Source organism: Colletotrichum karsti (genome assembly GCF_011947395.1).
Source record: "Colletotrichum karsti strain CkLH20 chromosome Unknown Scaffold18, whole genome shotgun sequence".
Classification (NCBI taxonomy): Eukaryota; Fungi; Ascomycota; class Sordariomycetes; order Glomerellales; family Glomerellaceae; genus Colletotrichum; species Colletotrichum karsti.
The window spans coordinates 675,970-694,185 of NW_024065918.1; the positions used below are offsets into that span (position 1 = coordinate 675,970).

Genomic DNA, 18,216 nt, shown 5'->3' on the forward strand with positions numbered 1-18,216 from the left:
CATCTCTAACAATCCTTCAGATCCAATTCACAGGGCAAACAAGCTCCAGGCTGTCCTCCCTGCCAATGATGCTTTCGGTTGCCCTGCGAAACGCCCTGCCTTCCTGCTGGGGGTCGGGTTCCACCAATCGTCCACTCGCGGTTAGCCCCTGCACCGATCTCCGGACCCCCAACCCGACAGCATCGCAGAAAGAGGCACGGAGACAGCCCTGACCCGGCGCGGACTTCACGAAAGGCCCGCTCTGGACCCTTATCGCCTTATCGATAAAAGCTTCTACTTCGACTTCCGCCTCACCAAGCCCAACCGAACTCAAAAGCTCTCAAAACCTAGCCACAGTCTTGGCTCTTCGACCGCAGTTTATTCTTGGCTCATCATCCCAAATTGATGCCCAGAAGGCGCACAGCTGCTCACGTTGGGCGTTGAAATCTTCGCATGAAGGTCTGCTCTGCCTTACCTCTCGAACGCGCCTGATCTGATGATCCAACACGATTGCCTCAACTCTGAAATGCGGGGGCCGGCACGGGATTGCGTCTCCGATTCATTTTGCACCCGGCTCCCGAGTCATCCATCACACAATAGCACTTCATGCGCGCGCGCTCGAGATGCAGACATCGTGCGCTGGCAATTGCACAGCCACCATCGTTCCGGTCTGCAATTCGCCCACCCCCACTGACCTCCGGCCACGTCCACGCTTCCGCCTGGCCCTGCTCACGTCGAGGACGGCAAGTACGGAACACTGCGTCGGGTGCTTCGTGAGATGCACGCGGCTTTCAGCACTCACCAATTCCTCCTTCACCTAAGCTGAGGCAGCGAGAAGAGATGAGCTGCCAAGGAGGGCTTGGTACGACAGCAGCAACGAGAGGCCACCAAGGTACCCTGCGGCGATTTTTCGGGTGAGATCAGTTTGGTGTAAGCTGAGGTCTTGCAGATTGAATTCTGCAAAGCTACCTTACAGTCGCAACTCACGATGCCACTTCTGCGCTTCTACCAGTCGCGTGGCCCTAACGCGCACGAACTCGGAACGATTCGTCTCATGTTGAGACCATCTCCAGCGTGTCATCTCGAGTGTCTCCTCGGCTGAAATTCGCGAGGGCCTGAGAGGCATCGTACCTGAGCCGATGGTGCCGTCTTCCGGCATAGGCCACACCACCACGTCCAAACAGCAACACCGCGGAAGCTTTCAGGAGACGGCGTTCCCTCAGCCGTTCGTCAATGCATCTCATACGAATGGCCTCAGAGGGCTGCAGAGCCTCACCCGTTCCTGACCCCAAACTTTGCCCTGAATTTTAGCTGTTCAGCTGCACTTGTCAACAGCCTGACAGCTCAACATGAGCCTACCCTGACAACGAACCCGGTCTATAACGTCTCGAGATATAATTCGGAATGCTCAGCCGCAACCGACCGCATACCTCAACAGAGAGACAATTGTTTCAAGAAACCGATGCCAACTGACGGACCCCGGATTCCGGCATCCGGCAACGGTTCAGTGCCAATGCGCCATGAAAGTGCGAGTGTACAGTGCTGATATACGGTGCGTATCAACGAAAGCTCACCGTGTTTGCGCCTCCGGACGACACAACCCCTCCACAAATCACCGTCGACACCAAGATCTTGCACATCAATCTGCCAACCCCCAAGAACCTGATCAAATACGACAGAAACCGCAAATTCAAGGCCAGCCTGATTGTCGCCAGCAGTTACAATAAGCATTGTGGCAAAAAAGCTTAGCCTTTTCGGCCCCCAAAAAATCGGCTGCGGAGAGAAACCGGGGGGCCGTGTTACGTGGATGGGTGACGCGTCATCAAGCCCCCCTGAAGAAATGTGCCCTCCTCTCTCCTCCCCTTCGAAATTTCCCATCCGTTTTCTCCCCCCCGCGGAACTCCCATACCAACAGGGGCGTGCAGATGCAAACGGACCTTGACGCTCACCCCCCGAGCTACAACTAGCTAGCTACGCAGCCAACGGCCTAGCTATCCAGAGATTCGGGATCCAAATCTGAGGGCGAACGAGCGACGCAGGGTCTTGCGCCGGGGGAAACCAACATCAGAGAACCAGAGTCTTGGAACCTCGAGCCTAGCAGCCGTTGGCTGCCACTTGCACTGCTCACATCGGATTTCTTACATGAACAACTCCTACACAGCGGTTGTGCATATTCATGTGTACCAACTAACATTATGAGGGTTTCTTCATAATGGGCATATGCCGGTGCAGTCAAGGACAGATTCTTGGCTCCGTCACGGCATCAGTCCCGGCTTGGCTCGCATGGCACATCGACCGTGAACCTTTCAGCCACGGAACCGCCCAGCGGCGTCGCTCCGTAGTATGAGATGATGGTGACGTTCCAGTTTTACGCCGTGACGTCCCTTAAAAGGGCAGAAGACACCCGCCTTTTCGTGAACACTATGCAGCTGCAGGCGAAGGTTTCTTATACCCAAGCCGTGGGCGGCGGGTTGGGTGTTGACGATGATGGCGAACGTCCTCGTGGGTCTTCCGTGAGAGAAACACCCGACGGGGAAGAGCTCATATTGGGCGTCCCATTCGACTACGTAGACTGGTGTCTTCAAAGCCGGTCATCAGAAAAGGGCTGCCCACAGCCCGCTTCAACAAGCTCACGATGGGGTAAACCACTGGGCGGATGCCATCCATCCGTCTCCGCAATTCTGTCGTGCTGGCAGCCGGCACCCGGAGCCGTTGCAAAGTCGTCGGGGGCAGAGTGGCATCTGCGTGATCCAGGAACGTCCAGAGGCGGGCGCAGTGTTTGAAGACGAGTGGTGGCCGTTGTCGTTTGCTTGAATTGCTGACTACGGGTATTACTATTGCTGTCATGCCACCTCATGTGAAGGTAATCCGAGAGTAAACCCAGGGACGGTAATATCAGGCAGTGAAAGCAATGCCAGTGAGTGCGTGCCTGCAGTAATCGCAATTTAACATCGTGGTCGTCATCTCAGTAGGACGACGAACAAGATGACTAGTAGAAGACGCATCGAACAAGGTCGTACAATGCCTAGATCCAAACAGTAGGCTCACTTAACGAGCACTTTAGATGAGAAGACGGGCAGCCTTTGAGAAGGTTCATGTGCGAGTGCATATATCACGGAAGTCAAGATTGAAGACGTAAAGGACCAAAACAGAAGCTCTCATTCTCGATTCATAAGGATGCTGTCTAGACGTGTTCTCGTATCAATGTTTTTTATCGTTTTCGTCGTTAGGAAATAGTAGTCCATCTCTTCGTGGTCGTGTCCATGCTAGTCGTCAACAATGCTGCGTCCTCGTAGTCGTGTTCGTTCTGTCATTACTCGTGCAGAAAAGAATGAAAAATGCCACCCTCAAAAGTCGTGTCTCGTTCGGGGTCGTTACTTGCAATCTGAAAGTCTCGTCATCTTATGAGGGTTTATAGGCCGCCCATTGCTGGCAAACAATGTCAGTAACCAGTCACTCTCTGGATCGACGTCGAGATCAACTTACCGGCGGCATAAGTCAGGTACCACGTCAAGCTGGCACCTCCGTCGATCCAGCCGGGATCAAAGTTGGGGCTGTTGAAAAAGTCGAACGCGGTCCTACTATCGATCGTCGCCAGGTTTCCATACAGAATCCCCCTCCAACCGCCGACGATGCTATCGACGCGGCCGTTGCTAAAGTACACGTCCCACTCTTCCCTGACGAAATCTGGGGTGCGGATGAAGGGCGAAGGGGCAAGAAGGGGGACCATGTGGATGCCCTGGATGTACTCGATATTAGCGCCGAAGAAGGTCGTGTGGTCGACTTTGTTCTCAAACAGGATGCCGGCCACCTTGTTTCCGATAAACTGGGGTGGCTGAACGGCATTGTCGCTCTTGTAGAGGTAGTAGGACTGAAGGGCGCGGGCGATGATGGTAAGCTGGAGGTTGCCACGCATGGCCATCTTCGAGTCTCCCGATACTTCTCCCCACATCTTGATGGCATAGGCGGCCATCATGTCCTCGGAACTCGATTCCTGGTTCTGCTCGGGTGTTAACACTGACCAGCGGCAGTGAACAGACTCAACTGACCTTGCCATCAAAAGAAGCGTACAGTCCATGTGCCCAGCTGTGCCCGTGGTACCAGTCGAACGAACGCCAAGTTGGGAAGTATGTGTCCTTGGTGCTCGGGTTGGCGAAATCACGGATCAGGGCATTTACATAGTCTTTGTTCTCCTGCATCCAGGCTGGATCCAGGTGAGCAATGGCGGCAGCCGCAAGAATGTGATAGCCGTAGTGGAAGTGGTGATCGTTGTAATTGGTATTGCCAAAGTCGGCGCCGTCGTTGCCCGTGACGTAGGTTGCCGAAGACACGATTCCGCCCCAAGCGCCTGCATTACGCGTTTGTATCTGGTCTCATGAGAACGGGGGATTCAAAACTTACTTTCGTACAAAAGGGGGAACTTCTGCTTATTGGTCGCGAACCTCGAAAATGCTTCCTTCAATCGTATGAGACCTGACTGCGCCAGTCCTGTATCCCCTACGATGTCGTTGATCGCAACAATCAAGATAGCGAATTTGGCCAGCGCCTGCAAACCATGTCAGAAGATATCACTACCAGAGACGAGAGGGGATCTGACCTTTCCACTGAAATACATAGAATCAAGATCGGATTGGGCGTTCATGTCCTGAGATACTTCCTGGGCTGCTATGCCACGAATGACCGTCTTGGCCTGTTCGGAGATCGTAGTCAGAGAACCTTGAACCGGGCTCCACGGGGCAAAATTCATGTTGACGGGCAGGTTAGGCTCGACCATCGTCCACTGATCAGCTACAACCAGAGTTCCACTTCCCTTCGCAGGGGTCTGCAGATAGATTTGCTGGACGGCAGCGCGGGTGGTGGCATCAAACGAAGCAATATGATGCGGCAGCGCATACATGGCCAGTTTTCCATCCTGGTGTCCCTCCTTGGCAAACTTGAAGCCATACGTGCCCGTGTTGCCGTTCACCGATCCAGATAGTTCGACCGTCGTGGGGAAGACACCGGCAGCCTGGTCAAGCACTGCCTCGCCGTTGCCGGGATCCTTTGCGATTTGGATGGTTCCAAAGAATGGCTTCGTGGATTGGGCGAGTCCGTTGTTGACCACCTGCAGGTCCAATTGTTCCCCGGTAGTCGCGTACCCATACACCCGCCAGATCTTGCCGTCTTCGAGTTGAAAGGTGTACTTGGCAACGCCGGCCTTGGGATCCTGGGTGGCGCGGGTAACGGTCCGGAAGAATACTCCTGTCCGAATTACAGGAGTCGCTCCCGCGTATTGAGCAGTGATGAAGGGCATTCCTTGAACCAAAGGGAAAGAAATGGCTGGGACATCTCTGGCGCTCGGTTTCAGGTGGATTCTTGCGGAAAAGGCCGTGATGCTGTCGACTCCCACAGCCGTATCCGAACCAAGTTCCAGGGCGCTGATGACCATGGATTGAATACCTACCGGGTTAATATAGTATGCAGCTGCCCCGGAATCCTTGGGCGGACCAAAGACTATCTGGTTGGCGTCGATGTGGGAGATCGTCATGCCAAAGCTGGCGGCGGCTCCTTTTCCCGCCCCCCATGCTATGCCATAAGGATAGGTATACGTCGGAGCCGTCTGGTCACCCAGGAAGAAATTGGCGTAGAACTTGTTGGTCTGAAGCGGCGTGCTTGACGCAATACCCTTTCGGGGAACAGGGTGGTCGCTTCGAGCCTGGATAGAAGGAGGAGGCGCGGCGGTCCCGATGGGATCCGAAAAGAGATCTCCCGACGCCATTGGAGGAGATGGAATGGGTTGAGCAGCCGTGGGAGCGCCTGAAGATGGTTCAATCAAGGTAGTTGGAGACGGAATGGGATCCGAGATAAGAGGACAAGTCGTGACCTTGCCGTTGGTATCGAGGTTACTATGGACGTCTCCCGTTGTCTGCGGTTGTTGGCCAGTCAAGGCGGGTAGGGTGACTACGTTTCCTCCAGACTGCACAGCGGTGGCTGTTGGACTGCTACCGCTACTGAGACCAGATCCTGGCGTTTGCGCTCCTTTGGGAATTCGAACGGTGACGGTAGTGTTAGTCGTTTCGGTAAGGCAGGATGTATCGCGTATATCAAGTAGCCGGGGATGAAGGCTGAGCTCTCCAACGCTTCTCGAGTCTCGGTCAGAAATATGAAGGCGGACGTGTTGTTGGTGGAAAAGGGCTAGGGCACTCTGGCAGAAGAATACCTGTATGATAGTCAGCCTGATGAACCCCATAGTGAGTTTGAGGCCCCTCATTGCGGGGGATCTGTGATCTTATCGTGTTTTGTATGCTATGTTCTGTGATATCAAGTCTAACTGCGGCTTGTGGTCTAGGTGAAAGTCGCGAACATGGGAATAGAGGTCTTTGGCCGACGCGCACACTCGTGAGCGAGGCTCCAGGTTCAAATATCCGGCCCATGGGGAGATTCATCGGGTCAACAATGAGAGCCACCGACGAAACGGCGCCAACTTAATGCCAGCGGAGTGAAGATCGAGGCCCGGACTTTTGATGCCCGGCAGCGTTACTGCGCAACATAAGGGCGAGGGAATGTGATGGTCTCAGAAACAATGCTCAAGTCTTACCAGTTAGGAATGTTGACCGGTTTGCCCGGGAACTCGAACTCGTCTTATAACGAGAAGAGGCGTGTTATAAGGATAGAATACGATTTTAGGACGAGGGTGGCCGTAGCGAGACGGTATAGGCAGGCATCGGCGATGATCTTGTCTTGGTGATGTTGGATTCAGTATCCAAAAGCGGTGGCCGGGAGACGCCGCAGGGCTGGCAAAAACGGTATTTGCAGAATCGAGATTAGCAAGAGACGAATGGAGATAGCCAGACTCTGAAGATGGAAGTCGTGGTTGACGACTACCCTCTGGTTTAAATGCTGTTGCTTCTGTCGTCAGATATTCTCGAGGGAAAGAAGTGTTTCGGCACACGACTAATGCTGCAAGAACGACCCTCTTTGACTGACGCATCCTGGCACTTGGCGTGGAGACCCGGCATCGTCGCTGCCGGTGGATTGACCGAGAAAACAACCACTCATGGGGATGAGTGGTGTGCGATTGACTGAGCAACTGGTCACTTGGCCTTGTGGCAGTGGCATGTAAGTGGGAGAAACAGCCATCAGCACACCGAACGTATTTTCAATAGACCGACTCTGGCGGTTTCTTTTCGGGCCATTTCCTCGAACGTTTGAAACCATGACATAAGGACATCAATTAACGCAGACGTGGGCCACCAGGAAGGGTAGCATTTGCTACCGCAGGATTTTTGAGATGAGGTTGAAGTTGAGAGACTTGTTGGTCAGACGAACACATGTGTGGTTGCACGAGTTCGTGCTGACATGTTGGTGTGACCGGATGCCGAGCCTTTGGGATCTACTTAGTCTCGGCGGTTTCTCGTGTTGTGTGTGGACGAAAGTCAACCACTAAAATGAATGAGGATTATAATTTCCCAAAAGGCATGAATCCAGAATGTCAAACAAGGCCAATAGTTTTGTTCCTACTTTGCAACTATCGTTTCGCATCCCAAACAGACTCTCGGGGTATCAAAAGCAAAGCCAGTAACTCCAAAGCACCAATCCCCAAATCATAACCCTAGGGCGCTATACTTGCCCCTGACACTCTCATCCAGAACATGTCGTAGTAAAGCAGACGTAGTATATCCCCCTTTGCGTTCTTGACCTTTCTCGCCCTTTCTCGACTTGTGCGCACGAACACGATCAGCGACTTCGGCCTCAGCAGACCCTCTGCGTCGCCTCTCTTCCTCCTCGCGCTTCTTTTCTTTCCGCCGCCTTCTCTCGTCATCGCCCTCGTTCTCTCGCTCTTCTTCCCTCTTGCACCTCCGTATCTGCTTCTCCGTGAGCACCCAGGGTACCGAGAGAACATCCTTCTTGAACTGCGTCCGCCGCTCCCACAGCGCCACCTCATGCTCGGTACACCTCAGTATTTTGACCTTCTCGATCTTGATCTGTCTCTCCTCGCGGAACGTGGCGACCATTCCCTTGACATCCAGTACGGAGCCCACGTCGACGTCCACGCAGTCGGCGGGAGGTTGCGGCTGGGGTCGGATGCCCTTGGGTGTCGTGGCGGTGGCGGGCACCTTCATAGGGACAGTGCATTCGATGCAGGCTCCGCTGCTGTCGTCAAGCGTGTAGATGCGGCGGCCCGGGAAGTCGTCTACGGCCACGACGATGCCGACGATGCGGACCCATTTGATCGGGAGGTTCTTGTAGAAGTAGAAGTCCTGGACTGCCAGATGTCAGCGGGCGTAGCGGGTGGCGCGATGCGGCATGAGCGGACCTTCAAAGTCTGGGACCGATCGCAGGGCGTGAATATCGATTGCGTGCATCAGGCACCAGGTGTTGGATGTCGGAGAGAGGTTGAGGCAGTATCGCGGGTAGAGGTCTGTGGGCGCGTCGCCCGCCATGGCGTGACTTGTTTCGAATGAGTCCTTGGGGACGTGACCATCATTCCATCGAGATTGCCCAGGATTCTGGCGATGCGACGCGTGTCGTGATGCTGTGGAAGGGAACCACGCGACGTGGGTGACAATGGCTGTGAAGTTTACTGGGAATGGTTGACCTGGGGATGCACTGCAGGCCCGGAGGTGTTGAGTGCCCCGCATTGTGGCGTGCGCTACCTTACACAAGCGCCTGAATCACTCCAGGTACCTACCCTTGACAGCCTCCAGATGAGAAACTAACGGGCTACAAATCGTAGCAATGGAAATTATTGATTTAGATATCAGCTCAACCAACTCCTAAAATGGCTAATCCCGGCCTATCCCATAGCCTCATACCCGGTGTATCCCGTGCCCCGTGACGCCGAATCGAAAATAGTGTTTACCGCTTCGATCTTCTACCAGCCCTTGCGGGTTTGCTCTCCTCCGCCTTTGGCTTCTTCAACCGGGCGGCGGCGGCCTGGAAGGCTTCTTCCGAAGGCTCCTCCTCCATGACCGCCCTCTTCTTGCCCTTCTTCGGCTGACTCGTAGCTCCGTACTTGGCAGCCAGGTCGTCCAGGAAGCCCGCGCGCTTCTGCTGGTTGCTCTTGATCAGGGCTGCCAGATCGTCCTCGCCACCGTCCTTGGCCTTCTTCTTCCCCTTTCCTTTCTTATCACCGAAAAGCTTGTCGTGAACGCCCAGCTCTTTGGCATACTCCTCTGCCTCCTCCGCCTCGCCCTTCGCGGCTTTGACGCGTGCAGCCTTGGACAGCTTGCTCTCCTTGGTGTACCTCTTGTATCCCTGGACGTCTTCACTGGCGATGGCCTCGTCGATGATCTTGCGGAAACGCTCGTCGTCCTCCAAAACATCACTCAGCATTACCGACTCGTAGATCTTGTCCATATCGCCCTTGGCGTTCTCGTAGGCAATCAGAATATCATCCTTCTCCTCGTCTGAACCCTTGTACTTCTTGGCAAACTTCTCGATGGCGTCGGCGGAGATGGCATCGCGGAACTGCTCGCGGTAGTAGTCGGACCAGTTGAAGCCCTCGGAGTCGATGATGGACTCGGAAGTCGAGCCGGTTGTGTCATAGCGCTTGCGTCGGGCAGGGTCTGAAAGGATGGCGTATGCGAAGGCGATGGATTGGAATCTTTCCTTTGCCTCGTCTCTTTGGTCATCGGAGACTTTGTCTGGGAGCGGAAACTTTTGATCAGCTAACTTTCGATAGAGACAGCGCCCAAGATACTCTTACCGGGATGGTTCTTGAGTGCCGCCTTGCGGTACGCCGACTTGACCTGGTCAGCCGTGGCTTCACGCTCGAGTCCAAGAATCCCGTAGGGGTCAATCGCGGGGGGCTCGCCATCCACAAGGTCGTCGGAAGCGGGAGATGACATTTTGGAGGACTTGGTGAGAATGGGTTGTCAAGTGTATGGAGAGATTGCGAACGAAGCTTTGCGACGCGCTGGAGCTACTCGATAGACGCGACAGCTAAAGTGGTGGGTCCATGTTCGTGCTGCTGTGTCAGGATCACGTCCTGGTCCGTGCTGCCTGCAAGGTCGGTGAACGGCACGTCCACCACCGACAAGCTCGACCTGGAAATCATGACCCCTCTCACTCCGACATCGACCGCACCGTGAAGTCCACTTGCACTCGCGACTGCAGATATTACACAGCAGCGCTCTAGACGCTAGTATTGGCTCACCATTAGAGCCTGTATCTTGCTCTCCGGATTTGTTCAGCCTGGACAGACTTTATTCCAGACGTCTGCATCGCGAAATATGACATCAGACGTCGATTCGATAGAACCCGCGCCGATAGCGCCGGGCGATCACAAAGGCTACCTTGAATACGCCCTCTCACTAGCAAAGCAATCGCCGCCAAAACCCAGCAACTACCGCGTGGGAGCTGTCCTCGTCAACCCAGCCAGCAACAGCGTCGTCTCAACAGGCTACACCCTGGAGCTGCCTGGAAACACGCATGCTGAGCAGTGCTGCTTCATGAAGCTGGCGGAGGAGTACGAAGTTGCCGAGGAGGAACTGGGCGATGTTATCAAGACACCCCTCGTCCTATACACCACCATGGAGCCGTGCTCGGTCAGGTTGAGCGGGAATTTGCCTTGTACCAAGAGGATTCTCCAACTGCGGTCCATCATCAAAGCAGTCTACGTCGGGGTGCAGGAGCCGGAGAAATTCGTCAAGGATAACACGGGGCGGACGGCTCTGGAGAGGGCGGGTATCGACTTTTTCCACATCAAGGGGTTGGAAGGCGAAATCCTGAAAGTAGCCACGGCAGGGCACGGAAAGACCCCAGCATAAGCGCACCCGTTTGGTACGATGCTGCCCGCTGTTGGCAAGAGCAAGTCGTCCTAGCGGAACATGTTGCAACCAGCAGTTATGGGCCAGAGTCGTGTGGCACTGCATGTATGATGCAACGATTCGTTGCGTCGGCGGGATCTTGTCAAGTTCCATGCTTGGCAGAAAATTTGGCAGCAAACGATTCAGCAGCAACGGGCCTGTTCGATGTGTCATTATGCATGTCGCATAGTCAACTGTCAAATTGAAGAGAAACTCGTGGAAAGCTAGAGCAAGGACATCCGCATCATTGCGTGGGAAAGGGGTAAGATGAGGGCAACGGAAGGAAAAAGCAAACACGGAGGAGCGGTGTGTCCGCAAGAGGAAAAGAGCGTTGAAAAAGCAAACGCAGCAAGCGCTACAACCTGACTCTTTGAATCGGGCAGCCAGGCGATATGCTGCCGTGTAGAACATCTTTGGTCAGTCCCATTGCTCCTGTCTTTCCACCGTTGAAGCCGTGTTCAATCCACGAGCAATTTGCTTGAAGATCATTAGGGAAGCATATTCCCCTCTCCAAATTGACATCCACGTGCAAGCTGTGCAGCAACGAGACAACAAGCAATTAATACCATCTGCAGACTTGGGGAAACATTGCGTCCCAAGGATCGGATTCCTCCAGGTTTCCAGGGGCTTGGGCTCGATAAAGGTGTCCCCGGAAAGCAGTAGCGATTGCTGGAAAGCCCCTGTACTGCAACCATCCCACGGCACCTCAGATTCGCCAATTGGGAGACTTCCTGAGCCAACAAATGATGCTGGGGTTGTGTGGTTGTGCGTACCGCGTAATGCACACTCTTGGGAGAACATAAAAGAGAAATTGAGCCAGCGGCGTGTTTCCATTGGCTGACTGTTTTCATAAGGGAGCACATTGGGTTGCATAACTGCATATGATGAAAGTCTTTTTCCACTTTGCCCTCTGCTTTTGGGTTTTACTTTTGGGTTTCGACATGGCGGTCACGAAGAGCAGCCGCAGCCGGCATGCTTCCTGGACATTGCCGATATGCTTGACAGCCAGCGTGTCTGAGCGCTCTGGCAGGTACCTGCTGCACACAAGCATCCAGTGCCTGCCTACCTATGAAGGTTTGACGATGAGGCATCGACACTTGACCGTCCCCTGCCTAACACCATCCTTCCCCAAGTTGCTGCTTTCTAGACTGAACCGGCTTCCTCAAAACCTATCTCCCTATCGTAAAGTTCCACCCATTTCTCTCTTCATCTCCATGTCTTACATTGAAATCCCCCCCTTTGCTTAGCACCAAGTACACATGTACTCGCGGTGTCTCTTTAGCTTTATGCATTCCCTTTGACATTGTTCCCCACCTCAACTGGACCGGGATACGCTGCCTTTGAAAGATCGCGGCGCCGTCTCCGCCCACACACATCTCCTATCCCGACGACAATCGCTACCAAACCTCTCTATCCTTCGGGCTATACCACTCAAGCTAGCTTCAGGCTTGCTGCATACGTGCTGTCTCGCCGGCCTCCGGCATCTAGCTACCCGCATAATTTATCTGTTTGTCGTTTGGTGTCTACCATTGTGATCAACCAGCCTTCAGAATCCCGTTTGGCATGCTTTCCGGCCAGCCTCTACACGTCAACCTTTGCCCTTGAGGAGCATCTCTTATACCCGAGAGCCATCCCCTGGGACACAGCCCTGTTCCTCTCTGACTTCGCCATCACTTTCGGTCTTTTTGTTAGTCAGCACCTGGAGTTCATACCGATCAACACTTGCTCTCAATTAACTCTGTACACCGACATGGCGGATCGTGGAGGCCGTGGCCGTGGTGGAGACCGCGGACGAGGTGATCGGGGCCGCGGAGGCGGTGATCGCGGTCGTGGCGGCGGCGGTGGAGGCTTCCGTGGAGATCGCGGCGGCGGCGGCGGCGGCTTTAGAGGAGACCGCGGCGGCCGTGGCGGCGGTGATCGCGGAGGCAGAGGCGGCGGTGATCGCGGAGGCAGAGGCGGTGGCTTCGACCGTGGCAGAGGCGGTGGTGGTTTTGATCGTGGCAGAGGTGGTGACCGTGGGGGTCGCGGTGGCCGAGGAGGTCGTGGCGGCGGTTTCCGCCGGGAGCCATTCGAGGGCGAAGCCCACTCGTTCTTCGGGCAAGTTCAACAAATCATCTATTCCTCCTATCGAGTCGTGGTATACTAACATTTCTCACAGCCAAGGCCAAGCCGTCCCTCAGCCTGATGCCCAAGTCACGCAGCTGGAGAACCAGATCATCCAGGGTCATCAGTCCAAGGACATGGCTCTTGTCAAGAAGATGAGCGGCATGAAGCTTACCGAGGGCAACGCCAACGCCCTGATGCCTCGTCGCCCCGCCTACGGCACCAAGGGCAAGGCCATCATCGTCTGGGCCAACTACTTCAAGTTGGACGTCAAGCCCAAGGTCCTTTACCGCTACAATCTCGAAGTCCGCAAGGGCGAGAAGGACGACGATGAGGCTCCCGAGGTGGACCCCAAAGGCAAGGGCAAGGCCAAGGCCGGCGGCGGCGGTGGCGACGGCCCGGCTGCCACCATCCCCGCTCGCAAGCTCAAGCTCATCCTCCAGCTGGCCATCGACGAGCTCAAGAAGCTCGAGCCTAACGCCATCCTCGCCACCGAGTTCAAGTCCCAGCTCGTCTCGCTCACTAAGCTGAAGCTCGACAAGAACCCCATCATCGTCAAGTTCAAGTCCGAGACCTCCGGCCGCGAGGATATCTACAACGTCAAGATCGTCGGCGAGACCGAGGCCCCGTTGGAGGCTTTGGCCAAGTACCTGCAGACCATGATCGACACCAGCGACCCCGACGAGGAGAACTTTCCCCGATTCGCAACCTCTGTGGACGCCCTTGGCGTCGTTCTCGGCTTCACTCCACGGCTGAAGGATTCCGTCACTGCTATTGGCAAGGGCCGATTCTTCCCGTGGGGCCCCGGCACCGCTCACGCGCAGCTCGGTCACGAGAACCCCCTGACAGCTATTCGTGGCTTCTTCCAGAGCGTCCGACTCGGCACCGGCAGGGTCCTCCTGAACGTCAATGTCACTCATGGCGTGTTCAAGACTTCCGTCAAGATCAGCGACCTTTGCCGCTGGTTCGGCGTCAATGTGTTTGGCACAGGCAGCTCTACCAACTCTAACAACGCGCGGAGCTACCTGCGCATTCTGTCCAAGTTCCTGGCCAGGACCCGCTGCGAGATCGAGTACCTTAACTCCAAGGGTGAACTGGTTCGTTCTAAGAAGGCGATCCAGGGCCTTGCGTGTAAGCACGACCTCTCGCGGCCCCCTGTCGACACCACTGTGTTCTTCGCCAATGGCTTCCACTATGGTGGTCCTCAGGAGGTCAGCTTCAAGATGGACCCTGAGGAGGGTCAGAAGACGGTCTTGGGCAATAAGCCTCCCGGCAACTACACCATTGCACAATACTGGCAGTGGAAGTACAAGCAAGTCCCCGACAAGTCCATGCCTCTCGTCAACGTGGGTACGGCTGCTAGGCCGCTGTTCTTCCCCGCCGAAAGGTGCACCATTGTCGCTGGGCAGCCGGTTCGCTCGAAGCTCACCGGTGATGAGACGACGGTCATGCTTGACTTTGCCTGCCGCTCTCCCTTCGCCAACGCCGTTTCCCTGACGGTCGACAGCGCTCAAGCCCTGGGTTACGACCAGCCCCTCCTGCAGAATTTTGGCCTCAGTGTCGATAGGAGGCTCTTGTCCGTCAGCGGCCGCGAGCTGATGCCCCCTACTGTCACCTACGGCAATGCCAAGACGCTTCAGACTCGCGCTGGTTCTTGGAACATGAGCGGCGTCAAGGTTGCCAAGCCGGGTCCCAGGATCACTTCGTGGAACTGGGTGCGCATCATTGAGGAAGGGCGAACTCCCCATGTCTCCACTCAGGTGGCTGGCCAGTCCGTGCAGCAGTTTGTCCAGTTCCTCAACACCAGTGGCATTGCCATCGATACTCAAGTGCCCAACACCCCTCACGAGATCACTGTCCAGCGTGGTCGCGAGAAAGAGGACATCAAGGCTGCCTTTCAGCGTTACAATGAACACGTCATGGCCAATAAGGGCACCACGAAGAACTTCTTCATGCTCGTCATCCTGCCCAGGCAGGACACCACCATCTACGGCGCCGTCAAGTCTGTCGGCGACACCATTTTTGGTTTCCACACTGTCTGCTCTGTGGAGAAGACGTTCTTCAAGAACAACCTGCAGACATTTGCCAACATTGGTCTCAAGTGGAACCTGAAGAATGGCGGCAACAATCACCTCGTCAAGGACTCTATCGATATCATCACGTCAGGCAAGACCATGATCGTCGGCTACGATGTCACCCACCCCACGAACATGCCCAACGACAAGAATGCGGCGCCCAGTCTTGTTGGTCTCGTTGCGAGTGTCGACAAAGAATTGGGGCAGTGGCCTGCTTGCGCATGGGAGCAGGGCAGCCGCCAGGAGATGTTGGGCGAGGAGCTGGTTGACGCTTTCAAGAGTCGACTAACGCTGTGGCGCAGCCGCAACGCCGGCAAGCTGCCCGAATTCATCGTCATCTACCGCGATGGTGTTTCCGAGGGCCAGTTCACGCAAGTTCTCACCGTCGAGCTGCCGCTGATTCGCAAGGCGTGCTCTCAGCTGTACCCTCCCAACCAGCGGCCCAAGCTGTCCATCATTGTGTCCGTCAAGCGCCACCAGACGCGCTTCTATCCCACCTCGGAGCAGAACATGGACCAGAAGTCGCGTAACATAAAGAACGGCACGGTTGTCGATCGCGGCATCACCCAAGCCCGTTACTGGGACTTCTTCCTTACGGCTCACACGGCCCTCAAGGGAACGGCGCGCCCTGCGCACTACACGGTGCTGATGGACGAGATCTTCCGGGAGAAGTACGGCGTTGGTGCTCAGGCGGCGGACCAGCTGGAAAAGCTCACCCACAACCTGTGCTACTTGTTCGGCCGCGCCACCAAGGCAGTCAGCATTTGCCCGCCAGCATACTACGCCGACATTGTGTGCGACAGAGCTCGCGTCCACCGCCCCGAACTCTATGATATTTCGGACACCGAGTCGGTTTCCACTGCGTCTCGGGCGGTCTCGGTTGCCACGATCCAGGTCCACGACAACCTGCGCGATACCATGTATTACATCTAATGGAGACGTTGTACATTGTTGAGTTTTGGATCGACCAGCGATTGAAAACAGCGTTTTGAGGCAGCGTTTCGATGGCGCATGGTGCCAAAAATGAATAGACAGAAAAGTAGGATGGCTCCATAGGCTTAAATACATTAGAAAACCCGCAAACACTGACTTGCGTCCAAACTTGATGGTGATGTTCGTGATGTGCAGCCGCATCGTCGGGGTCCTCGGCCGAGCACGGCGTTGCGGCCGGGCCGGGCCGGAGCAATTTCATTGGCTTCATATTGACGTCAGTGGGGTTGGAGGGGCCCGAGGGGCCGGAGTTACAGCATGAGGGGCAAAGCTCCAGCGGCGGGGTAAGAGCTGTTGCCCTGCTGACAAAATAGGTACGGATAGCAGTGACGAGATAACGGAGCTTGGGAGGAGTTCGTCATGTCCGAAAAAGCTCCAGTTCTGAAGCTTTCATCTCCGAGCTTGTTCCAGCTGCATCTCACAAACCTGCACACCTATTTCCATGAACTCCCTTCGAGGCCTGCAGAGGATTAAGCTTATTCAAAACACACTCACCACCAAGCCCCCCGGTAAGACGCGGATCCAATTGATGGCCTGGCGCAATTAACCACTTACTGACCTCTGCCCACAGGACGAATCAGTCAGTTTGCGACCATGGCCGCCACCACGGATGTCAAGAACTACAAGTTCAACCACTCGATGTGAGGCTCCCTTCGTCACTACCCCAGTCCACGATGCTAATGAATCCCAGGATCCGAGTGAAGGACCCCAAGCGCTCCGGTGCGCCCTCACCCAACCCAATGCTTCACCCGTCACACTAACCCAGGCCCCCCTCAAGTCAAATTCTACGAGACGCTCGGCATGTCCGTGATCAAGGAGATCAAGATGCCGGAGGCCAAGTTCGACCTATACTTCCTGGCGTACAACTCGCCCAAGGCGCTGTCGGCGGGCAACAGCGCGTTCGACCGCGAGGGCATCATCGAGCTCACGCACAACTACGGCACCGAGTCGGACCCGGAGTACAAGATCAACAACGGCAACACGGAGCCCCACCGCGGGTTCGGGCACACGTGCATCAGCGTCGACAACATCCAGGCCGCCTGCCAGCGCCTCGAGGACGCCGGGTACGCGTTCAAGAAGAAGCTCACGGACGGCAAGATGCGGCACATCGCGTTCGTGCTGGACCCGGACGAGTACTGGGTCGAGATCATCGGGCAGAAGCCGATCGAGGAGACGGCGGAGGTGAAGGAGACGGATGTGACTACGTACAGAATGGTATGCATACAATGGAAGAAGAAGATGGAGAGAAGGAAGGTAATTAACTGATGGCAAAAACCAGAACCACACGATGCTCCGCGTCAAGGACATCGAGAAGTCGCTCAAGTTCTACCAGGACGTCCTGGGCATGAACCTGATCCGCAAGAACGAGGCGAGCGACTTCACGCTCTTCTTCCTGGCGTACGGCGACCTCAAGGAGGGCGAGAGCCAGGCGAAGCGCGAGGGCATACTCGAGCTCACGTGGAACCACGGCACGGAGAAGGACGAGGGGTTCAGCTACCACAACGGCAACGACCAACCGCAGGGCTTCGGTCACATTTGTGAGTTTTCCGACAATTCATCGAGTTGGTCTTTTCTGTTTGTTCTTCCAAAGCTAATCATGAACCCCAGGCGTCACCGTCGACAACCTCGACGCCGCGTGCCAGCGCTTCGAGGACCTCAAGTGCAACTGGAAGAAGCGCCTCACGGACGGCCGCATGAAGAACGTCGCTTTCCTGCTGGACCCGGACAACTACTGGGTCGAGATCGTGCAGAACGAGAGATTCGCCGGAAAGGAAAACTTCTAAGGCAGTTTTTATGCAGGGCGGTGTTTTTTTGAGAGTGGGATGGCGTTTCAGTGAGACAACGGCGGGCGGATGAGTGAGTTACGGACGGGGGCGTACGAAAAGTGTTGTCTTGTGATGCTGTTCCTGGTGGCTGGGGTTAAGATCACCTTGAGGGAGATACCTATCGTGAGGAAATCAGATTTGAATCTCACACGTCAGCGTATATTGAAACCTCATCGTCATTGTCATTATCTTAATTGTTGTCCTCGTCCGTCGTTGTCGTCGATGTTGTTGTTATCGGTGTTATTACTAGGTATGAACAAACGGCTGGATTTCGGATCATGAATTATACCGATTCTACGCCTAAAAAAACATCCGAAAAGTGAGAGAAACCCGCATCCATGCCAAATTAAAGTGAGATTTAGATCGGTGTCGATGATTGACGACGGCGGCAGTCAGGCGCTGTCGTCGGTGGATGAAGGCAGTCCAGGCAAGTGAACTCTTAAGGAGCATTTT

The 18,216-nt window shown here is 55.3% G+C and overlaps 4 protein-coding genes across 4 annotated transcripts; 2 read left to right on the forward strand and 2 right to left on the reverse strand.

The window, feature by feature from the left end:
- Positions 1-3,421: 3,421 nt before the first annotated feature.
- Positions 3,422-8,402, reverse strand: CkaCkLH20_06288 (glycosyl hydrolase family 81; the record flags this gene model as incomplete). Its single annotated transcript, XM_038889005.1, has 6 exons — positions 3,422-3,979; positions 4,029-4,327; positions 4,381-4,525; positions 4,577-6,178; positions 7,692-8,224; positions 8,276-8,402. The coding sequence occupies 6 exons, from the start codon at positions 8,400-8,402 to the stop codon at positions 3,422-3,424; spliced, it is 3,264 nt and encodes a 1,087-aa protein (XP_038745806.1).
- Positions 8,403-8,817: 415 nt separating this feature from the next.
- Positions 8,818-9,809, reverse strand: CkaCkLH20_06289 (LysM domain-containing protein; the record flags this gene model as incomplete). The annotated part of the gene is made up of 2 exons (XM_038889006.1): positions 8,818-9,605; positions 9,668-9,809. 2 exons carry the CDS (start codon positions 9,807-9,809, stop codon positions 8,818-8,820), a joined length of 930 nt encoding a protein of 309 aa, XP_038745807.1.
- Positions 9,810-10,193: 384 nt separating this feature from the next.
- Positions 10,194-15,880, forward strand: CkaCkLH20_06290 (piwi domain-containing protein; the record flags this gene model as incomplete). The annotated part of the gene is made up of 4 exons (XM_038889007.1): positions 10,194-10,672; positions 12,348-12,456; positions 12,536-12,870; positions 12,928-15,880. The coding sequence occupies 4 exons, from the start codon at positions 10,194-10,196 to the stop codon at positions 15,878-15,880; spliced, it is 3,876 nt and encodes a 1,291-aa protein (XP_038745808.1).
- Positions 15,881-16,379: 499 nt separating this feature from the next.
- CkaCkLH20_06291 (lactoylglutathione lyase) lies at positions 16,380-17,721 on the forward strand (the record flags this gene model as incomplete). The annotated part of the gene is made up of 6 exons (XM_038889008.1): positions 16,380-16,446; positions 16,509-16,578; positions 16,629-16,657; positions 16,716-17,152; positions 17,217-17,475; positions 17,546-17,721. 6 exons carry the CDS (start codon positions 16,380-16,382, stop codon positions 17,719-17,721), a joined length of 1,038 nt encoding a protein of 345 aa, XP_038745809.1.
- Between the last annotated feature and the right edge of the window lie 495 nt (positions 17,722-18,216).